Here is a 23170-nt window from a genome sequence, read left to right as displayed (position 1 = left end):
GAACCTATTCCTGTTGTTTCCACATGATTTCTACCTCTAGTACCAGAGTTTCTGTTAAAGAAGCCCAGGAACACACCTAGCATATATACAGTACTCGAGTATAAGTTGACCTCATATATAAGGGCAGGTTTGGGAGCCAAAATTATGGATTTTGATGTGACCTGTGGATAAGTAATGGTAAAACCTAGGGGCATGTAACAAAGGATCTAAAAGATGGAGTAAAGGATAATAATGCCAAAGAACTTACAAAATTCCAGCAGGCATAACTGTTTGTGCTCACATTGAAGGCTGAATGGATGAGAGAGTAGAGGGAGGTCAGTGCTTCCAGGACATATTATACTTTTCCCTTTCAGTAGGAGATGGTTCCTTTTTAAAATAAAAGTTAGAGTACAGTACTTACATTGACTTATGGATAAACTGACTTAGGTTTTGGGGGTCAATTTTTTGACTAAAATTTCTAGACTTATACATGAATATATACTGTACTTCATTACCTGAGATATATCTGCATGTATAGATATTTAACATGTCACCTACATAAGTATCTTAAATACCATGAAGGCACCAAATCCTGTCTGATATTGGAAACTAAGCAGAGTCAGTCCTGGTTAATACTTGGATGGAGACTTCCAAGAAATAGTGGGTGCTGTAGGCTATATGGCAATCCACCTGAGAATTCCTTGCCTAAGAAAGCCCTATGAAATTAATTGTATCACCATGAATCAACAGGCAAGTTGAAGACATACACACACACATTATTTCACCTCTCAGTCATTTCTTCTCCAAGCTGAACATACCCAGCTCTTTCGTTTCCTCATACGGTTTGGTTTCCAGACGTTTTACCATCCTGGTATACCTCCTCTGGTTGCCTTCCAAGATACTCAGGTGTTTCCAGTCAGAGGGCTTGTAGTGCTGCCTATCAGAATAGCTTGTGCAATATTCTGTCTTTCTCTTCATAAAGGAGAGGTTAGCTAAGAAGCGAGAGGAAGGATTGAGAAAACACTGGAGAGTAACAAAGTGAACATGATTTTGCCCGGTCTCCAAATATCTGTAAATAAGATAATGCAATTGCACAACAAAGGCTTCATGTGGAAAACACCTCTATTCCTTTGTTCCAGTCACAATGTGACTGCTGAGTTCCCAGGGAAGAGCTGTGATCCATAAAAACCAGAGGCCCATTCACACAACACAATTATAGCCCTGTTATTCCACTTTAACCACCATGGTTCCAGCCATAGCGGTTTGATGAGGCCTTGAGCATGCTTGCCTTAAAGGGCCAATCCCAATTTCCACAGTATGGAACCAACTCGAAGTGGAATAATAGCACTATAATTCTGTAGTCTGAGGACTTTATCAACAAGGATTGAAAAGTGGATTTACAAGCAGGATAGTAGTGTCTGTACCTTATCACAGTAGCTGGTCTATAGCCCATCCATTGCTGAAGCACTCCTCTTTATTGACAGGCAAAACGTGTCAATGCCTTCCAGTTGCTCTGCTTTTCCACTGCTGATGCACACGTGATAAGCTTCTTCCAAGAAATTTCAATATGCAGGCAGTCACAGGGTGCAAGTGGGTATGATTCTGCTCATTTCTCCCCTTATGGGCTGTTTTTCTTTTCTCCCCCTGCTCCAATTTCTTTTCTTTATTTACCTCTTACTTAACAGATTGTCATGATCATGTAATTCCACTAAAAGTAAAAATTTAAACAAAAACAAACCGAAAGGCATGCTCAGAAGGGCATAGGACAGGGAGGCAGAGATATGGAGACTGGCATGTGAAAGACAGAGGTCAGGACAGAAGCATCACTTTGCAGGGCTGTTGCAAGATTAAAATAGGATAACCAGTATACTCTACCCCCAAGTTCCTTAGGGAAGGACGAGAGAAAACATGACAAATAGATACAGTACTCTATTTGCATTAATACTCTAGTATAGCTACATATGCAACCTATATGGCATAACTGTAGTAATTAAATCTGCTTATCAAAATATTTAAAGTACTTGGAGGATTATACAATTTTGGGACAAGGAACATGGAGTAATCTGAATTGTGCAGAAAATGACAATGCTGGAATGGTTCTCAGGCCTTTATTTATGTAAAAGCTTGAAACCAAGCTTCAAGTAAACTGTAGGACCTAAAATTTATGTGCTTCTTCTCTGAAAGATAAGCTTGCTAATTGTGAGGATAGTCCTCCTCCATCATGGGGATGATGCTAGAAACCTCCTTAATATATTTCTGCATGTGCAGAAAGCACAATGAACATAGAACATGGATTAAAAGGGGCAGCCTAAGAGGAACGGTACGAAAAGCAAAGTAATTGACCAAAATTCCATTATATGTAGGTCTGATATACCATCAACTTAGGAACTTGTTAGGTCTGAAGCCTAGAGATGGTCCTGTCAATTAACATGAAGCTACTGACTAAAGAGATGCCCTCTGACAGAATGATCTGGGATATCAAAATCCACATTGTGCGGAAGCCAAGGAGGATCACCATACCAGAAAACAGCCTGAGAACATTATCCTTACTGATGGTGCACAGCTGTACAAATAAAAGTGAAATCTGGGGGCACCATCTTACTAATTACCCTTTTTTGAAGAATGGTAGGGCAGATCCTAACAGCTCTTATAGCATCTTGCCTTTGGATCTGGTGGCCCCATTCAAAACCTAGGTTCAAAACACAGGAACAGTGCTGACTTTTTGCAGTCCTTTGGAGAACAATCAAAGGCTAAGCCTAAACTGTTGTTTTCCCCATAACATTTTCTTGAACCTTTGCCTTTGTGAAAGCTAAGATAGGATGACTTAGGAGACTTCAGTCCAACCTCCTCCCCTGTTAGAGGAGTCTCATAGCCTATCAATCTTGTAGCCTATTTTATCAGGCAATTTTTTCACTCCCTTGGTTCCATTCTGCTTGGTTCCTTCTCTCCCTAAACCATATCAGTTCAACTTGGTGATTATAAAAATTACTATGTAACTTTAAAAACAGGTGTCTTCAATTTCTTGCTTCCCTATCCCTTCCTCATTATCTTTTCTTCTGTGCCAAGTTTTATTCACAAAATTGTTACTATGCAATTTGGCCCCAAAGTTTACCTGAGCAGGTTTATAAACTCAGAAACAATGAAAGGCTGAACAGCAGAGTTTAAGTAAAGAAGTTCTAAATACTGTAAATAAAAAGCTATTTGAAAATATTGGAATAAAGTAGCCTTACTTGAGATGCTGAATCGACTACACAAATCTATAATGTGAGCCACCATAGAGTTGCAAAAAAAGACAACACAAACCTCCTTAAGCAATGAAGCTCACTATGTCCCCAACTAGTGTCAGAATTTGATAGCTTGTGGTATTGCAGGTTTTGTGTATTTGTTGTTGTTGTGTGCCTTTAGGTTGTTTCTGACTTATGGCAACCCTAAGGCAAAGCTGTCATGGGGTTTTCTTGGCAGGTTTCTTCAGAGGGGGTTGCCATTGCCATTGTCTGAGGCTGAGAGAGTGTGACCTACCCAAGGTCACCTAGTGGGTTTCCATGGCCAAACGGGGATTCAAACCCTGGTCTCCAGAGTCATAGTCCAATGCTCAAACCACCACACCACACTGCCAGCATTTTAATGCTTTACCACTGCTGTCACTGTTTTTATCTGATTGCACATCTGATTCTTTAATTTATGTGCTGCTGTTTTACATTTCAGAGTTTCTGTTCTACTGAATACTTAAATCCTTTTGAGAGGATAATTTATTCCAAATAAGTGGTTTGAAAAATGTACAAATTCTAAAAAAATATCAGAATTTGAAACAAAAATAATACAAATAACCTATCTTACAAAATTGCTTTGATAACAAAATGGAGGTAGAGGGATCATGTACTACCTTGAGTTCAATAAAAAAATAAAACCCAGGATATAATGATAAAAGCTGTTAGCCTACAGCTCCAGGGCTGCAGTGATGTAGATATTGTACTTCTTTGACAAGAAACTCCTATTTTTGTATAGGCTTGGACAACATTTTAAATTATTTTATTAAAATATTCTCAAAAGGGCATAAAATAAAATAATTTAAACAATTTAAACATAATTTAAGACAATAGAAATAATGTAAACAGAGTAAAAGAACATTAAACATTTTGAAAAGTTAAAAACAAGTCAGTTTAAAACAAATTAAAATAGGCTAAATCAATTTAAATCCATACACAAATTCAATGGAATCAATTACGACATTAGTAAAAACCCATGTTTTTGCTGGCACAGAAATGATAACAAAGTGGACTCTAGCAGGCATCTAAGGGGAGGATATTCCATAATCAGTGTACCCACACTTTCACACAAAAGTCCATCAGTCCTTGGGTAGGTGTATTTAGGGAGGCACTCCTTTGAGCCTGAAAATTGCAAGCCATTTTGGGGGAGTTAACTTTTCTCTATTGCTAACTTACTTGTACAGTTCTCATTGCTACTAGGGAGGAGATGGATCATGTGTGTGGACTTTGATTTTCTACATTTGCTTCTGTACTAAACCTCCCTTGAGAGTCCATCTTCCATTTGCCTAGGCTTGAGAAAATGTGTGCACTGACCCAAGTGCTCTATGTGTCCAGCTACAGGGAACTGATTTGATTGCTGGATGAAGGGATACGTCTGCGCAGAATTTGTGTGCAGCCCAATTCTGCCATTGACTGTGAAGGGTTCTGGACTGCATCAGCAAAAGGACTGGAATGCTTCACTGCTGTATACCATCTGCTGTACAGTTGGCCCTCCTTATCCACGGATTCTTTATCCACAGATTCAACTACCCACAGCTTGAAAATATTTAGGGGGGGGGAATCCAAAACACAAACCTTGATTTGTAATTTTATATAAGGGACACTATTTCATTACTCCATTGTATATAATGGGACTTGACTATCCATGGATTTTGGTATCCATGGGGGACCTGGAACCAAACCCCAGCAGATACCAAGGACTCCCTGCATTATTTATCATCAATACAGCATATGCTAATGTAGTCATATTTGTCAGTGTTTGGCACTGAAATAATTCACTGGGATGCCTGGAACTACCCCTATTTCTGGAATGAGACACACCTCTTCTCTCTCCATTTCTTTTTACGCACTCTTTTCTCTCCCTCTTCCCACCTAGTGTGCTGCTGGGGAAGGAACAGACTGCCCTTTCAGAGACTTGACTTGACCACTTGCATAGGTTTTTAAATTGGATTGAGGGCAGCATGTAATCTGGGCAGAATCCACATCAAAATTAGGAATGTAGGTTGCTATAGAACTAGTTATTAGTTTCCCGTCTTCTTGGATTGGAAGCTGAGGGACGGATTCCATCCAGTTGCAACACACCAGTGCACACACATTTGTGTAGGTAAAATACGTCGGCCCCCATAATATATGTTTGTGTAGATAAAACACTCCCTCCCCCATAGCAGAACCTGTATTGAATACCAGGATTCCCTGTACAAATCAGAGAGAGCAATTACTATGGCAGTTACCATGCTAATATCACAGCACTACAATATGACCAGTAGGATTTTCTTTTTTCTCATCACCTATTTGTTAAAAATATACCATCACAAAATCTTGTTTTCAAACTATCTGTAACATGCAAACAAACAGTTTGTGCTACTTCAGATCAGCCCATGAGAACCTTGCTGTCAAGGAAGTCAGATGAAGAGACGTGCTTCCCACCACGGTAAGCCTGAGTGGAAGAGAGATTTTTGGACGCATGTACTGCCTTTCTCGTTTTGGCTTCAGTGAGGTCACTTTGCAACTGTGTCAATATTTGATACATGCAAAAACTGGATTGGTCTCTTGGAACAAACACTAAACCCCCACACCAAAATTTTACTGGCTCAAAAAGGAGCTACAGTCAAGTGCTTACAATAGTGACTGCTTGTAAACATACCACAGGATATAGCAGTGAACAATGCTGCATCTGGTTATTTTTCCAAAACAAAGATGTAAACATGAGAGCTGGCTGGCTGCAATCCTGTACAGCTAACCGTACATTAGGAGTTCTTCATGCCAACCTATGCTAGGCTGAGCCATATACCACCCCCAGGAATTACCATTCAGCCTATGAAGCTCTTCCTGCATGGCCATCCCATGCCTTGTGGGGAGCAGGCAGTATGGGAGAAACATCTGGCTTTGTCCCCAAAGCCAGATGCAAAATGATAACAGAACTGAGATCTGCTGGAGTCCTCCATTTTGTGTCTGACTACAGGAACACAGCCAGATGCTTCGTTGATCCCTCCTGCTCTCCCCAAGGCACGGAATGACAATACATGGGGGCAGGTCAGAGATATACAGTATATCCGGATTGGGGGGGGGTGACGACTTTGGGCAGAGGAGGGGAATACAAACCTTTGCAGTACCCAAAAAAGAATATACATAGACATAAGAGAAACATATACATTTGTATGCTACTAACAAGATGCCAGCCTGTTCAGTAATTATAATGTCATAAGTCTGATTTACACCACTAAAATTAATTTTTATGGTCATTGTACATACAATGACCAAAAGTCCCCTGAAAACCTTACTTTCAGCAACAGCCCCCAAACATGACCATTTTCAGGTTGCCAGAGTGGGGGAGGTGGGATGAGCAGAGGCGTGCCTGGTTTTCTTCTTGTAGAATGGATGTGCTGCAACAAACATCTGCAGGGTCCTCCTGTAGCTATGTCTCTCATTGCAGAAACTTGGTCTTAGTTTAACAAAGTTAAACTGCAATCTGGTTCAGTCGTGGACAAGCCACATGTTGTCTTTGTAGCTACAAAGTGCTTCCATGTAGTCAAGTCTCCACATCACAGCTGCAATAAATGCAACTAATAATTACATGATTTAGCTACATAGCACAGCTTGTTTCTGTTGCAGCACCAGTAACTTTACATGAAGGATACAATTAGTATAAAAATATACACATGGTGGTTAAAGTCTGCATGATTTATCAGTACAATGTGGGTTTTTTGAGAGCTGCCATATATTGTGTTACACACAAACAGATCCAAAACAGTCCTGACATTATGTTAATTTGAAACCTCTGAGAAAAATCACTGCTCTGTTAGGCACAGCCAGTCAACCAGTCTTAACAACTTTGGGAATCAGACAGTCTTGGCCAATCAAAAGATATCTGTTCCCTTCCTGGTTTTCAAAGCTTCTAAACAATCCAATAAGCACATTGTCATCCTCGTTACCTGTTAACAGGCAGAGAATAGGTGCATTCAAACATCAACATGCTATTTTAATGTTATCTATAAAAAGATTGGCAATCACGTTCCCACCTCTACTTCAGTCACCTCAGTCACTGTGCTAAAACCAACACCCTCCTGGATAATGTACATGTCCTCAGAGGAGCTCTCCTCCTGCACAATTATGCATTCCTCCTCAGAGTCTGAGAGTGCAATCTCCATGATATCCTTCTGTTGGGCAAAGCTCTGCTGTGCAGCAACATAGTGTCTATTGCTTGTGACAAGGAATTCAGCTTTGTGCCTTGGCGCTGCCACATCTACTGATTGCATGACCAGCACTGCAGCCTGCTCCAAAGCTGGTGGCTCCTGATAGCTCCTCCTGTCACACTGGGTTGGATCTTTGCCTGGGTTGCTCTTGTGCTCAAGCTGATGGCGTCGTAGGCTCTGGGGGAGGGCATACCCCATACCACAAATATTGCACTGGTGAGGCTTGTCAGCATGGTGGGTTTTTTGGTGGCGCCGCAATTTTGTGGCTAGAGGATAGGATTTGGGACAGAGATGGCAGCGGAAAGGCCGCTCACCTGTGTGCAGTCGCTCATGAGCCCTCAAGGTGTGGGGATCCCGCAGTGCCTTCCCACACACTGTGCATAGGTGAGCCTCACCTGTGTGAGAAATCAGGTGGCGGCGCAGCTCAGGGCGCTGTGGGAAGGCATCTCCACAGAAGTGACAATGGTAAGGACGCTCCCCTGTATGCAGACGGAGGTGCCCCCGTAGATTGCCTTGCTGTCGGAAAGACTTGGGACAATAGGGGCAAGAGTAGGGTCGCTCACCTGTGTGAAGCCGCATATGGTTGCGTAGCGAGCCAGGATTTGCCAGCTGCCGCCCACATATCACACACAGGCAGCTGGCTGTGACAGAAGGGCTGGGCTCTTTGGCCAGGTGTGTTTTACGATGGATGCGAAGGGAGGGTCTGCGAGCAAAGGATTTCCCACAATCAGGGCAGGCAAAAGGGCGCTGGCCTGTGTGCAGGACCTGGTGTTCTTGAAGGTCGCGCTTTGTGCCATAGGCCTTGTGGCACTGCGGACACTCATAGGGCCGCACCCCACGGTGGCCCAATACGTGGGCTTTGAAGCTTTCTTCTGAGCTATAGTTCTTGCCACATTCTGTGCACAGAAATGGTTTATGATCAGTGTGTACAAAGTGATGTTTTTTCAAGTGGCAAAGCTGCAGGAAAGCTTTACCACATTCTTCACACTGGTGTCGTCGTTCACTGCCTGTCTCCTTCAGCTGTTGAACAGCAATCATTTCACAATGATGCTGTTCTTCCAGTTTGGGATTCTTTTCCTGCTTCCTCATCTTGTCTTTGGGTACAGATATGCCACCGGCATTGGTGACTTCTTCAGTGCAAGACTGGCTTCTCAGCACCTGAGGCTTCTCAGCTAACTGTGTATCAAGGCAACCAACATTGCACAGGAATGACCATGAAGAAGCTGCATTCAGTTTTCTCTCTGTCAAAGTCTCATTCACTTGATCAGCCAGAGACTCTGGCACATCATCCTCTGTGTCTCCTTCTTCCTCTTCCTCCATGGGACAGCTCACAAAGAGCTGGCTCTTTTCACTCTGTGAGTTGGCCTCCCTGAGCTCACACTGCAGGGCCCAGTTTTCATTCCTTTCCTCATGTCTGTCATCCAGCCCAAAGGGCTGTGTATCCAATAGCTTTTCATGCAGCCTAGGAAAACAAGGGGATCTTGCTATCTGCTTCACAACCTTGGATGCATCAGGAGCACCTGCAGATTTGAAACAGTAACTGTTAACTCCCTTAGGCAACAAGGTAATTACTGATAGTTCAAAGGAAAACTTCTTTGTTTCTGTGAACTGCCTCCCCTACTCATGCCCTATATCCAGGACTATCTGACTCAGTGTAAAGATTTAAAGAGTGTTCTAGGTGACCAAAGCAATGGTTCTGAGAATGAGAAAACAAACACTTAGGACATTCTACTTGAATTACTAAAGCCCTAAAGTTTTAGGACTGTAGGAACACTGCTTCAGCATCTGCTAAAATTGATTCTGCATGGCTGTTCTTTTTGGGAGCAGTTTCCCAGAGTTTGTGAAAGATATTCCTTTTTTGACAGCTTCCAGAATCCTTCTAGCCAATATGGCTTGTTGCTGTAGAATCCGGAAGATATCATCTGAAAACTAATGTTTCCAAGCACTTCCTTTTCCTACATAGATGATCTTTGTGATCTTGAAAGAAACAGCTACAGTGACAGTAACTTTAATTTTTATACTGAGTTTCAAAATTACACTGTGTTTTTTAAAAAGGTGTTTATGTTGCCTTAGGTCTCATACTGGGAGAAAGGTGAGATATAAAACAAACAAACAAACAAATAAATAAACAAATGTCTCTCTTAAGCACACTCAATTTCATCAAAGAGTTTTGTTGCATAATTTCAAATGAGGTTAAAGAAATGTTAAAAAGGAGTGTTGTAATGGACACTTATCTTTCACAAGATTTGTGGTTTTGTGTATCTTTAAAAGAAAAACCAGTAACAGCCACTATGCAGCAACTTAATATCATATCTGTGGTAATGATACCCAGTATTTTCCTTTAATTGCCACAGAGTGAGCCAGACTTTTTTTTATCCAACATTTTTAAAGAAGGGCAAATAGAATAATATCTAAGGAGATGTATTTCTGTGTACACATGTGCATAAGAAAGTGAAGAAAAGCCAAGATTAATTCCTGCATGAAAGACAAGAGGCGGCCAGGTATCTGCTAATGTCAAAGATATAATCTCTGCTGTGTATGATAAACCCCCCAAAAAGAAAAAAAGAAACAGGAGGAAAAATGATCTGTGAATGACACCTAATTGTAAGCACTCAAAACAGGTTATTTTACACAAACATATATTATATTAAGACATAGGAATGCACAAATTTAGAATGAGCAGAGAACCTTGTGAATTGTAGTTCTTTGATGTGGTAAGTGGTTCTAGGACCTTTGCACTTCACTATGCCACAATTTCCATGATTCTTTCCAGGAGGCCACAATAATTTAAATCAGCCTTGTTTTGCAGTATAGACATACTATTAGATACATTATTCTACACACTCTGGATTGGCCAAGAAACATTCTGATTCAAGAGGTGTGCCAATAATTTTCAAAGAGGTGTACTTTTCAAAGGACTCTACCAGCATTGTAATGAAACAGCAAAGCATTGTTCATAAGCAGGGCACTCGCTAGCGAAAATACAAGCCACTGGACAGAAATTTGTGAAACAATATATGTTAAACTTGTACTTAGCCCTGAATTTACAAAGTGGTCCTAGGAAAGCCTTAAATTGTTTCAGATCCAGTTCCCTACCTCTCTGAAATCAGGATATGGAAAGGCAACCTTCTGAGATCAGGCGTCAATGACACAGCCATAGTTAATTCCCAACAATGGAAAGCATGCATGCCCCAAAAATAAAAAATAAAAAGATGTAGGTTATCAAATACTTGATTATATCCATTAAGATGATGGAGGGTGGGAACCTCTGTGTTTATACTATGAATTGTTCCAGTTGGTAAAAATATTGGATATTGAATATGATGAACATTAAATATAGGTAAGGATAGAAAGACAATTAAAATAATATGGAATATAACTATATATTGGGAATGGGGCACTGGGAAGAAAAGAGGAAAAAACATTAAAAATAAAATTGATGTCCCAACATGATCAACATGGCAAGTGTGGGAGGGATAAAAATACTGAAAACAGAAAATTATAAATGGTTCCCAGCAGAATATTTAAATAAAGATGTAGAGGAAGGAAAGGGAAAGTGATAAAGAAATTAAAAGAGAAAGGATATAAAACAAATAGGTGATCTATATGAAAATTAGGGAAATTAATAGATGAATAAATTACTTGAGTTAATAGGAAAACAAGATGAATAAACAAATGTTTGCAAGAATTAAATATTAAAGAAGAGTGTCAATATCCGTTAGAAGTATTAGTTAGGATAAGGGTAGGAGGAGATAAAGGAATAGGAAGAAAATATAAAATGCTATTGGGTCCAAAACACACTGCAGAAATAATCCAGTTTGAGACTGCTTTAACTGCTCTGGCTTAGTGCTAGGGAATTCTGCAAGCTGTAGTTTTGTGAGATATTTAGCCTGCTCTGTCAGAGAAATCTTGTACCACAATAAACTACAGTTCCTAGGATTCCCAAGCATTTAGCCAGGGCAGTTAAAGTGGTCTCAAATTGGATTATCTCTGTAGTGTGTTTTGAACCTTGGTAAATTATTTTAATTTGATAGAAGGGCTAGTGGAGATCTGGGGGAAATTATGGAGGTTTATAGAAAAGAAATTCAACAATAGATACAAAAAATATTAGGATAAAAATAGGAAGGTAAGAGAATGACAGTTAACAATTATAGATAGATGGTATAGAACTCTGCACCAGTTAGCATGAATGCATGCATGTATAACTGTTCTGAAGAAAAGTTGTGGCTGTGGAATTTTTGGTTAAAGGAACTCTTGCACAACTATTAGATGTCTGTAGAGTCAGTTTTCAAAAACAGTGCTTCCTGTATTTATCTAGAACCACAAATATAGTCCCTACTTTGACATCCTTTTTAGGATTGCAGATACAGTACCTGCAACAGAATCCACTGCATTTCCATTTAGGGAAGCATTGCCTTGTTGCACCACAACCTCTACTTCTACATCTGTGGTCTTGGTCACTGTTATCGGTTCTTGTAGTTTTTTCTTCTCTGTAACAAGTCCCCCAACTGATGCCGTCATTGGTAGCTTTGCTTCTAATCGAATAGGATTGGCCTGGGGCTCTCCTAACCAATACAACAATTCAGTGCCAGCATCAATGGGGCAGCATACGTGGATGTGGAGCTCCTCACCCATCCACACTAATGTCACATTTGCTTCTTCTTCATTTTGACTTTGCTTCAGCAGGCTGAAAAACACATCAAGTTGGCTATTACTAGCCAATTCAAGCTCAATTAAAAATACAGCATTTTTACCAGAGGATATAGCAGTAGAAACATTACAAGAATGTGGACCATGGAAATAGTGAAAAGGGGGTTTCAATATGATCTTGCAACAATGGGGCGAAGCAGACAGGTGGCTTGGAGTGGCCTCTGGCCGCTCCAGTTGTGACTGGCCCCTGACCACAGTGAATAGACTGCCCACTTCTGAAGTAGGCCTCCACCATGGTCCCAAACGAGCCTCCAGCAGAAGCACCTTTTTGTCACTCCTTTTGTTGACAGCTTCGGTCATGCAGCCGGAAGCCACTCTATTTGGCCTGTCTGTTTCAAGCCAAAGAGACCTTGACAGTCTGCTAGAAAAGCCAACTTGGATGACTTTTTCTGAGTCTCTTATTAGGAGAACATTGCCTTGTACAGGCACATGTTTAATCTCTCTAGCTTACTACCGTGTACGTGAGCTTTTACATACTTCTGAAATGCAATGTCCATCAGCACTAAGCAGTGGATCATGGGGAGAAATGTTGGAAAATATAGTTGAAAAGCATCTGGGAGGCTATATTTGCCCATCTCAACTATGCTGACTAGCAGTAGTTCTACAGGATTTCAAACAGAGGTATCTCCCACCCCTACCTGAAGATATAAGAGAATTAATCAGGGTATTTCCACATATAAAGCAGACCTTTATTGGAGCCAATATCCTGCAACAAACAAATAGCCACTATATTGTCTAGCCACATCCATTTGCATTCATGACAATAGCACCACAATCACAAAGTAGAATTTATAGCGGTTACAATATCCTATGTCTAATTTAGGATATTGTAACTGACTAACAGGATGCCAAACAAATATATTAAACTTCTTGATCTTGGATATTAGAAGACAAGATAGTCTTCATGGATTGGTAATGGAAAAGATTTGTCACCAAGCAGAAACAGCTACATATATGGGTACAGTGGCTTGTAGATATTAACCATTTGCCCTTTGTCTTTTCCACATTTTGTTCTGTTACAGCTTAGAAATGAAATGGATTTAACTGGAATTCTTATCACTTGATGTACACAAGATATCACAGCAAAGGCACAAAATATTTTTATTGTTACACAGAAGATAAAAATAAATTGGTACTTGCTGATTGCATAAATATTCACCCCCTTTGAAATGTTTAAATATGCTCTGGTACAATCCACTGCCTTTAGAAGCAAGTAAATGGAGTCTATTTGCTTGCAATTTCAGTGTCATGCGCTCACAAATTAAATACATTTCTTTCTGGAAGAACCCAGAGTTTGCTAGAGAGCTTATAGAATTATAGAGCTGGAAGAGATCTTAAAGGCCATCCAGTCCAACCCCCTGCCATTCAGGAACTCACAATCAAAACACTCCCGACAGATGGACATCCAGTCTCTGTTTAAAAACCTCCAGAGAGACTCCACTACACTCCAAGGGAGCATGTTCCACTGTCAAACAGCTCTTACTGCCAGGAAGTTCTTCCTAATGTTTAGGTGGAAACTCTTTTCTGGTAGTTCGCATCCATTGCTCCAGGTCCTATTCCTTGGAGCAGCAGAAAACAAGCTTGCTCCATCCTCAATACAACAACCCTTCAAATTCTTAAAGAGAGCTATTATATCACCTCAGGAGCTATCAGAACCAGTCTGGAATAAAGTTGTGCAGAAGCAGCAATCAGGGTTAGGTTATAAAAAAGTTCAACTTATGAACATTTCGTGGAGCACTGTTAAATCCGCTTTTGCAAAATAAAAAGAATATGGCTGAACTATGACTCTGCCTGGAGAAGGCCATCCACCGAAACTAAGTGACCAGGTAAAGAGGTATTAGTTAGAGAAGCAACTAAGAGGTTAATGGCAACTCTGAAGAAGCTGGAGAAATCTGTAGCTGAGATGAGAGAAACATTCATACAACAAATATCACTGAGAAACTCCTAAAAACACAGATTTATGGAAGAACGCAAAACGAAAGTCAATGCTGAAACAAAGCCATATTAAAGCCCATTGGGAGTTCCCCAAAGGTCATGTGGAAGACTCATTAAACATGTGGGGAAAGGTTCTCTGGTCTGATGAGATCAAAATGGAACTTTTTTTTTTTTGCCTTGCCAAAAAATATTATGTGTGGTCTGAAGCCAACATTGTTCATTGGCCTGAAAACACTATCCCCATGGTGAATTATATTGGTGGCAGCATCGTGTTGTTAGGATGCTTTTCCTTGGCAAGGATTGGAAAATTGGTCAGGAATGAAGGCAAGATGGCTGGACCCAAATATTGGGGAATTCTAGAGGAAAACCTATTTCAGTTGGGAAATATCTTGAGACAGGTTTAGCAGTTCACCTTCCAGGTGGACCCTAAACACAAAGTTCCAAAACAAGAACAGGGTTGAATTAGGAGCCCTGGTGGGGCAGTGGTTAAATGCCTGTACTGGAGCCACTCACTCAAAACCATAAGGTTGCGAGTTCAATACCAGCAAAAGGGCTCAAGCTTGACTCAGGCTTGCATCCTTCCGAAGTCGCTAAAATGAGTATCCAGCTTGTTGGGGGGAAATTAGCTTACAGTTGTAAACTGCTTAGACACTGCTTAGGTGGTATGAAGCGGTATATAAATGAAGCTTGTTTGTATGTTTGAATTAGAATACCCAGTTAAAACCCACATCTCAGTCTGATTGAGAATCTAGGTCAAGGCTGGAAAGTTGCTGCTTATCAAAGGCCTTAGTTGAGACAAAACTGCAGCAAACTATGCTCAAACAAAACCCAAAACATAAGCTAATTTTTGCATAAATATATTATACTTTAATAAATGCAGATAAATAAAGGACAAGAACATAGAGAGCATGAGTGTGGATAGACATAAAGGAGAGAAAAGGAAGCTCCAAAAGGGAATTGAGAAGTAGTTTCCTGATTGAATCCTTCTCACCCCTTGATCTTTTTTCCTATTAATAAGGAATATTAGAAATATGTTTTCAAACAGAGACATTAATATTTTTAATATTTTTAAATTTTATGATTGTCCACAACATGGCTTCTTATCCCACAATCTTCTGCCTCACAGTTAAAAAGCCAAAAAATGCAGCACCATATTATAGGCATACAGATATTGAGCTGGTGGTTGGAGACTGCAAATAACATGCGTTATAGATACTCACTATAGAAGATTTATAAAAAACTGAGAATTTTATTCCTTTCCTTAACAGATGAATACTTATATGGGACAAAGGTAATTATGGTTATAAATGGCTTCGAGATATGAGAATTCTTGTGATTGATACTAGAAGCCAGTTTAAGGGGAAAGTTCCATTTTTCACTGCTTGCTGTTTCCCTCATTTCACCTATCTGCACCTTAGAATTTTCCATGAATCTAGTTCTTCTTTCACCTTTTGACATAACATTTCAGTTTAGCACCTCTTGCAAATTAGTCATTGGGGGGTTACACACCGCCAAAAAGCAAGTGCTCGGCACGTACTAACCCTAGTACGTGCCAAGCACGTACAAAATGGTGGCGCCCATTCTATGTGGGCACCGCTATTTTGATGTAGCGGATGCTTAGCGTCCGCACGTTGTGGCGTGGAAATGGCACCGCAAGTGCACCATTGGCGCCTTGCAGCATCATAACCACGCTGCAAAAAGAACCCACTTTTTGCGGGTTCTGTTTGCTGCACCGGGGAACCGCGCGGTTTGTCCACTGCAGTTCCCTGGCACAGCAAACACGGGCGCTGGCAGAGCACCCTTTTTGGGCGCTCTGTAAAGCGCCACTGTTACCCGTGTAACAGCAGTGGAGTTGGAAACTACTTAACAGTTCTGCCATGTGGTGATTGCCCTCCCACCACATATATATTATGACTCTACCACTTTTATTGGTTTTAATTATTATGAAATTTTAAATTCTCTATTGTTTAACTGTCTTTTAAAGGGGGGATATTTTGTATATATGGTTGTACTTTAACTTTTGTAAGCCGCTTTGATTGTTTTAAACAAAAAGCGGGATATAAATAAATATTTTATTTATTATTATTTTATTAATTCCTATTAAGCTGTCAAATAATGGAAGAAACCCTAAATAATTAGTCCTGCCAATTTATAAAGAATGTGTATACTGTATATATTTTTCTATTAATAGAACAGTCCTGAAAATAGACATTGGCTGGAATTATGTTGGTGATATACACACACATAATTCAGGATTATGCACATATAGCTTGTTTTGGACATTGTGGAAGAAGCTATCCATTAGTGCCTTGCATAATGCTCCACCACTACCTCTAAGGCAGCTGTCAAGACCCAGGGATGTTACCATGGCAGTTTATGTGCTGGGACGCCACCAGGCAGTTTCCATCTTGACCACTGGAGATCTGGGACATCAACCTAATTTCTCTTCCTCTGGGTGCAGAACTACAACTTGAATGGACATTGTCTGGTCACATCCCCCCTCCATTCTGGTTGTGACATCCTTTGTGCCAGGGTTGCAGTGGGGAGCTGCACAGTCTTGTTATGCTCTGCATTCTCCAACACATGATCTCAGCCATTATTTGCATGCTTTTAGATGATGTGTATATTTGTAGCAGCATGTAATAGCCCAGATCCTACATCAAGCAAAGCATTAATATTCCACATGCATAGTTCCATGTCCTCCTCTATCATGGAGGTTATCCAATCTGGGGGGGGGGGGCAACTGCTGCTGCTTAGTGAGGAGGGGGGAGAGGATAGAGACAGAAGGTAATTCAAACCATGAAGAAGCACCATGATTCACTAGCACATGCTCATCAGCATCTCAGAACTCTTCAGTTAGTGTGGCTGCCTGGCTTCTACAGTGGGTTGGAGGAGAATGAATTGGATGATGGATCATAGCTACATCATTGTAGCTGTGCTTCTCGTGCAGGATCTCAGCCTCTATTTTCAGGTATTTATTACTGGTGCAGAACCTCATTGTCTGGGTTGGGGATTTAAAATCTCCAGCACCAGAAGACAGAATCCATTTATGAGGTGTCAAAAGGTACATTACAGCTTTTGGAGGAAAAAGATAACCAAGGAAAGCAACACAAATTTACATCATGCTTCCCAAAATTACATCATGCTTGTTAGCTTATCTGCATACCCTATAGCTTTCTGATTTTCATCAGCATGAAGGAAACATTGCAGGATATATAAAAAAAAGTCCAAAGATGAACGAATCAGCCCTAGTGGTGGCAGTGAGAAAGTGCAGAAAGCCAGTTGAATTTCTGCATGGGTAGTAAAATCATTTCTTAATTAAACAGTGCCCATTTATCATGACTACTTAACATACACATACAATTCTAGAATAGCCAAAGATTTAGATTCAGATGACTGAAATTTGCTCCAGGTTATGCAGCAAGACAGTCATCTGATTGTTGTGTTGTATGTTTGGACTCATTTTTTCTAAAGCATGAAAAGAAGCTTACTTATAATTTCATATGCTGAAAGCTGCCCCAGCCACATGAAGAAACAATCTGATTATCCTTGCACTACATTAGTTTTGTAAATGATCCTGAAACTGCAGTGTTACCAAGATTAATTTTTAAACAGAAATGCATATGTTGTTGATGTACCAAAATACAAAGTGCTCTGGTGAGGCAGACAACAATATTTAACTTGCATATACCTAATTTTCAGTGACCTGGAACAAGACTGGAGAGAAAAGCATGGTGTTTTGAAGAGTTTTCAGGATAAAAGTACTTGATTTCACCAACACATTTCTCTACTAACAGCAAGTGAACCAGGTGAGATACCTGGCATGAAGCACCAAGGTGTCCAGTTTTGTTGAATTATAGTTGACAGAGCTTAAGGATATTGGCTCGATTCTTAGGCTACTTTGCACACACATTTGCATATTGGATCCTTGTCTCTCAGATTAAAACTAACAAGGAAGGAACAGCTGGTTGTACCTAGGAAATCATTAACACATGTTTGCAAAAGGGAGTGGTCCTAGAGCAGGGGTAGGCAACCTTTTTGAGCCGGGGGCCGGGTTGCTGTCCCTCAGACAACTGAGGGGCCAAAGCCGGGGGGGGGGGGTTCCCCCCCTCGGGGGGCGGGGCCGCGTGCCGGGGGTGGAGCTTCCACCCTCCGGGGACGGAGCCACATGCCAGGGGCGGAGCTTCCACACTCTGGGGTCGGGGCTTTCTCTGCTCCCTTTCCCGACCTCCAGCTGTCTGACAGTCAGCTAGAAGTGGGGGGGAGGGGAGATTGGGAGAGGAGGTGACAGGCGCGCCTGCTCCTCCTGCCCTTCCTTGGCCCCCAGCTGCCTCTCAGAGACAGCTGGGGACCAGTAAGGGCCCGTGAGGGGCAGGAGCAACAGGCGCAGCCCCTGCTCCTTTCCTCGGGGCTTTGCCAGGCCTGAGGTGTCCTCCAAAGGACACCTCAGGTCTGCCGAAGCCCCGTGGGGAGGAGGAGGCGTATGCCCGCCCTCTCCTCCTTGGCCCCTTCCTTCAGCCAAATGGGCTCCAAGGGGCCCTTTTAGCCGAAGGGGAGGGAGGTCGAAGGGAAGGGCTTGGGCACCCATCCCAGGCCATTCCCTTCGGCCGAAACCACTATTATTGTTAAAGCAGACCTTTTAGCATTAAAAGCACCGAAAATACACAGAAATGCACTTTGGAAAGTCACATAGTCTCACCTTCCGAAAGAGTCTTCTTCTTCTTCTTCTTCCTCCTCCTCCCTTCCTCCCTCCTCTTCCTCCACCCTCCTCCTCCTCCTGCTCCTCCCTCCCTCCCTCCTCCTCCTCCTCTTTCTTCCTCCTCCTTCCTTCTTTCTTACCTTCCTCCCTCCTCCTCCTTCCTCCTCCTCCTGCTAATTCCTTCCTCCCTCCTCCTCCTTCTTTCCTTCCTTCCTCCCTCCTCCTCCTGCTCCTTCCTTCCTCTCTCCTCCTCTTCCCCCGTGGGAAGGGCAGCCGCAGGTAGGACGGTAAGGAGGAGGAGGACCCCCGCCCCTTCCTGCCCTGCCCACGGCTGCTTGGAGCCGTGGGAAGGGAGGGAAACGGCAGGAGGACCCCCGTCCCTTCCTTCCCTCCCCGCGGCTGTCGCAGCCGTGGGAAGGGAGGGAAAGGGCAGGAGGCCCGATGCGGCTGCCAGAGCCCCGTTGGAGGGCTCCAGCCAGCGCACCGGGCCTCCTGGAGGCCCGATGCAGCTGCCGAAGCCCCGTTGGAGGGCTCCAGGGGCCGCACTGGGCCTCCTGGAGGCCCAGTGCCATTTTTTTCAAAATGGCGCCCGGAGCGGCGAGGAAGTGGGGCGGCAATTGGCGGCAGGACTGCGCAGGGGCCGGCTGAAAGGCCTCCGTGGGCCGCATCTGGCCTGCGGGCCGGAGGTTGCTGCCCCCTGTCTTAGAGTGTCTGAAAAAGTCTTTTGTAAGATCATTCCTGAAGAGGTCCTCTATATACCTACAAGATGCTAATGTTAGCAACGTATCCTTTTTGGGAAAGATGCAGATAGTTGTAAACCACCTACTGGTTGTGTGAATCAATCATAAAGGGCCATCATAATTTGAGCAATCTTAGCCAATAGTCGATATTGTCAGATGTATGAAGTTGGCTGAGAAGGCTGTAAAGAAGATTGTACTTTACCCATGTGTTTCTATTCTCCTCACCTCCTCCAACTGGATACCTTGCTGCAGACAGAAGCCCCTTTCCAGCAGCCTGTTGAAAATGACTGAAATGGAAAGCAAGCAGGGCCTCAATTAAAGAGGTTTTCTGGGAGTGCTAATTACTATTGCATTAGCTGTGGCTTTTACCTAAACTACAGTCAAGCTAGCATATTAACATATGCTATTATTATAATAATCTTATTATTATATAGACTCATGCAGCCCCAGAAAAAAATCATATACGATGCTGGTGGCCTGTAGTTTGGTCTCCTAATGCCATTTTCTTTACTTAAAAGCACCCGTGTCTCCTCCTTTGGATCAGGGTCCTCAATCTTGCCATGTCTCTTCATTTGAAACTTATTACCATATTATCCCCATGTCTATTAGCCTTGCTGGGACAGGGAGACAGGTATATATACTATACTAACAGGAGCTCTGGCGAGGAAGACTTTGATTATAGAAATGATACAAGAAAGGATTAATCACAATGAGCACTACTCCTTCCTCAATATCTCCTCCCATTTCAAACCACAGGAAGAAGTGGGTAAGAAATAACAACAATAATAATAATTTTAATTTTTTAACCCAGTTTCAGGAGTGGGATGGAATGTAATATGATACAGAAAGATGAAAATCATGACCCTCACCCTAAACTTTCAACGGGATGCCTAATGTGATACAGGTCTTTCAGACCTTTACAGTGGTCAGTTAGTGTTGATGTATTAAAGCAATAAATCTGCTTATCAAGTCACTTCTCTCTATGAGAAGTGGGTTTCTATAGCCAAGTGGAGGAGAGTCAAAAGATGTCAAGTAAGGGGTTGTCCGCACAGGTCAAAAGGCCTGTGTCCCCCTGTTTAGATGATGTAGGTCTAAACCCCAGGGCCAGGATTGGGCCTGAACCTGGTAGACCAGACACAGATCTAGTGGATCTGGCCTGATCCTGTGGTAAACAGCTTTTATCCCTGTGTCAATTGGATCTCCAGTTTTCCTGGAAACTCTGCAGCAACCCGCAGCTGTTTAGATGGCCCCCTGCACCCCTTACCTTGCCATGCTGTTGCTCCTACTGAGAATGTCCCTGTCACTGTGTGATGTGGAAACAGGGAATCTGGCCATATAGGTGCATCCAGGTGTCTTGTTTCCACAGCAGACGTGGTGACCGGGAGCTTCTCTGTAGGAGTGACAGCATGACAGGTAAGAAGCATGCACCCAGTAGTGGCTCCCACATTGGCATAGGGAGAAGTGTGTAAACACTCATCCATCCTCACATCAACCCAGGTGAGCACCTAGGCCAGAACAGCACAGGCTCAGCTCGTGCTATCCTGGCCCATCTGCTCAGCCCCTAAGTGTGTATTGGATTGCTGCCCCAAAAGACTTAGTTTTACAGCAAAAAATGTTTGACTAGTTTTGCTTTAAACTTCAGTCTCTCAGATCTATCAGTGCCATCTTGCTCACTCTTAGACTACCCATGGTAACATAGACTTTACACTTGTATAAGGGCTCTGCTTGCTCAGCAAAATGTCTCATCTAATCCAGATATTTGTTTCCCACATGAGCCACTCAAGATGCCTAGGGAAAGCCCTCAAGCAGAACATATTCTAATACTGCTCTCCATCAATCAGTATGGAGTGCTATACTGTGTCTGTATGACACCTACAGCTGTGGTTGCCAAGTATCTCTTATTATGAGAGAGGTTCCTCATTTGAAACTCAGAAAACATGTCTCTTATAGTACTGGAAGGTGTCTATTACTATAAGGGATGTCCCCTATTTGAGGGTTGAAAAGCTTTTCCTGTTATACAGACTGAACAAGATGCCGACATTTTCAGTATTGAGTGGGGGGAGCTTCATCAAGACAGAAATATGTGCATCATGTCATTTACAAATGTGGACAATATGATAACTTTACAGAAGAAACAGATGGCTAAGTTACCTGTAACCAATACTTTCATTGTGTATTTAGCAGAACACAAACTTGTTAACAGCTGCCACCTAAATGAGGAAAGCCAGTGTGGTGCAATGGCCTGAGTGCTGGACTAGGATTCTGGAGACCTGGGGTTCACTCCCTTCTTGGGAGACCCACTGAGTGGCCTTGGGCAAGTCTCTCTCTCTCTCAGCCCCAGAGGAAGGCAAAGACTAGCCAACCTCTGTTGGTTCTTTTGAATTTCCTTGGAAGGTTACATGGTGAATAATTCTGTCTCTGTAATTCCAGAGCACTGAGCCGTGGCAGTTAAAGTGGTGCCAAACCGGGTTATTTCAGCAGTGCAGATGCAGCTCAAGAGATGGTGGGTTTGAGGAAGGGCATCCACAGCAACTTCAGGGTTCTGGAAGCCCTAGAGCCCACCGACCCCTTCCCTGCTCTCACCGGCTCTGGCTCTTCTTCTTCCTTCAGTCCAGGCTTGAAGGGCAGCAGCATCCCCGGATGAAGGGGGCGCCCCACGCACCACACACCGACGCCTCGCTCGGCCGACAGCGACGGACCCAGGGCCAGGCCCTGCGGGAGGCACCCCATCAGTTGGCAACAGCAGCAGCAGCTGGAGGAGGAGGACCCATCCTGAGGCATGCTTCGGAGCTGGCCTGCTGGGGAGGAAATGGAAATGACAGTGTCACCAGATGCGTCCTCCTCATCGCAAAGGAAGGAGGACAACACACCACAAAATGTAGGACCCTCAAGGAAAAAGGAGGATACAACCAAGGCTTAAAAACACCCAGAGGTATAAATCCTTGCTTCTTCGTCCTGAAAATGGAGGATGTGACACAATAAAAGCTAAAGAACACCACTCGATATAAATATAAAATTAATGCCTCTTAGTCATGGTCAAAATGGAGGGCATTAAAAAATGGAGGACACGACACAATAAAACCTTTTTTAAGTGATATATATATATATATATCCATTCTTCTCAGGGAAGGAAATGGAAAGGAAAGTGGAGGACGTGACGACAGAAAAGCTAAAAAACCCCTCTAGTTGGTGCTTCTTGGTCCTGCTCAAAATGGAGGACGTTGCGCAACCAAACACTGATTATGGAAGTGTAAATTCACGCTTCTTGGCTGTGCTCAAAATGGAGGACGTTCAAGAAAGAAATGGAGGGCACCCATGATGACACAATAAAAGCTAAACAAGAACGGCCCTAGAAACATAAAGCCCTGCTTCCTGCTGCTGCTCAAAATGGAGGGCAGCCGAGGAAAACTGGAAGACGCGACACAACAAAAGCGCAAAGAAGAGCCCCTACTCCGCTCCTCCTCCATGACGCCTCTCGCCAAGCGGAACCTCGAGCTCAACAAGCCTCAGTTTCCGGCCGGACTGCTTTCCATGTTGCCCCCACCGGAAGTCGGTTGGGGAAGGGGTTACCATGGCGACCGACCCGTCTTCCGGTCGGGAGGCGGATGTTTGCGAAGCGGGGAAGGGTTTGACAGGCGGGAGAGCGGA

At 42.8% G+C, this 23170-nt stretch overlaps 2 protein-coding genes and 1 long non-coding RNA gene across 9 annotated transcripts in view; 1 reads left to right on the top strand and 2 right to left on the bottom strand.

The window, feature by feature from the left end:
• CKAP5 (cytoskeleton associated protein 5) overlaps positions 1–23170 on the top strand; it is a 537335-nt gene that overhangs the window by 142719 nt on the left and 371446 nt on the right. The window lies entirely within an intron of this gene.
• On the bottom strand, positions 326–1536 carry LOC121919939. The gene is made up of 3 exons (XR_006101606.1): positions 1404–1536; positions 798–971; positions 326–366 (listed from the first exon to the last, which is right to left on the bottom strand). It is a non-coding gene; the product is annotated as an uncharacterized LOC121919939 (long non-coding RNA).
• Positions 7229–23069, bottom strand: ZNF408 (zinc finger protein 408). 3 transcript variants are annotated; one of them, XM_042446958.1, is made up of 5 exons: positions 22974–23069; positions 22106–22320; positions 19748–19809; positions 11812–12125; positions 7229–8958 (listed from the first exon to the last, which is right to left on the bottom strand). In XM_042446958.1, the coding sequence occupies exons 1-5, from the start codon at positions 22987–22989 to the stop codon at positions 7253–7255; spliced, it is 2313 nt and encodes a 770-aa protein (XP_042302892.1). In that variant the 5' UTR covers positions 22990–23069; the 3' UTR covers positions 7229–7252. The 3 variants fall into 3 exon arrangements, with proteins under 3 accessions (XP_042302892.1, XP_042302893.1, XP_042302895.1); XM_042446959.1 differs by having other exon boundaries at positions 22106–22317; positions 22974–23010; XM_042446961.1 differs by lacking the exons at positions 19748–19809; positions 22974–23069 and having other exon boundaries at positions 22106–22244.

Source organism: Sceloporus undulatus, chromosome 1 (genome assembly GCF_019175285.1).
Source record: "Sceloporus undulatus isolate JIND9_A2432 ecotype Alabama chromosome 1, SceUnd_v1.1, whole genome shotgun sequence".
In the NCBI taxonomy this organism is placed as follows: domain Eukaryota; kingdom Metazoa; phylum Chordata; class Lepidosauria; order Squamata; family Phrynosomatidae; genus Sceloporus; species Sceloporus undulatus.
The sequence above is the reverse complement of the archived record's forward strand: the minus strand, read 5'-3'. Positions and strand labels throughout refer to the sequence as shown.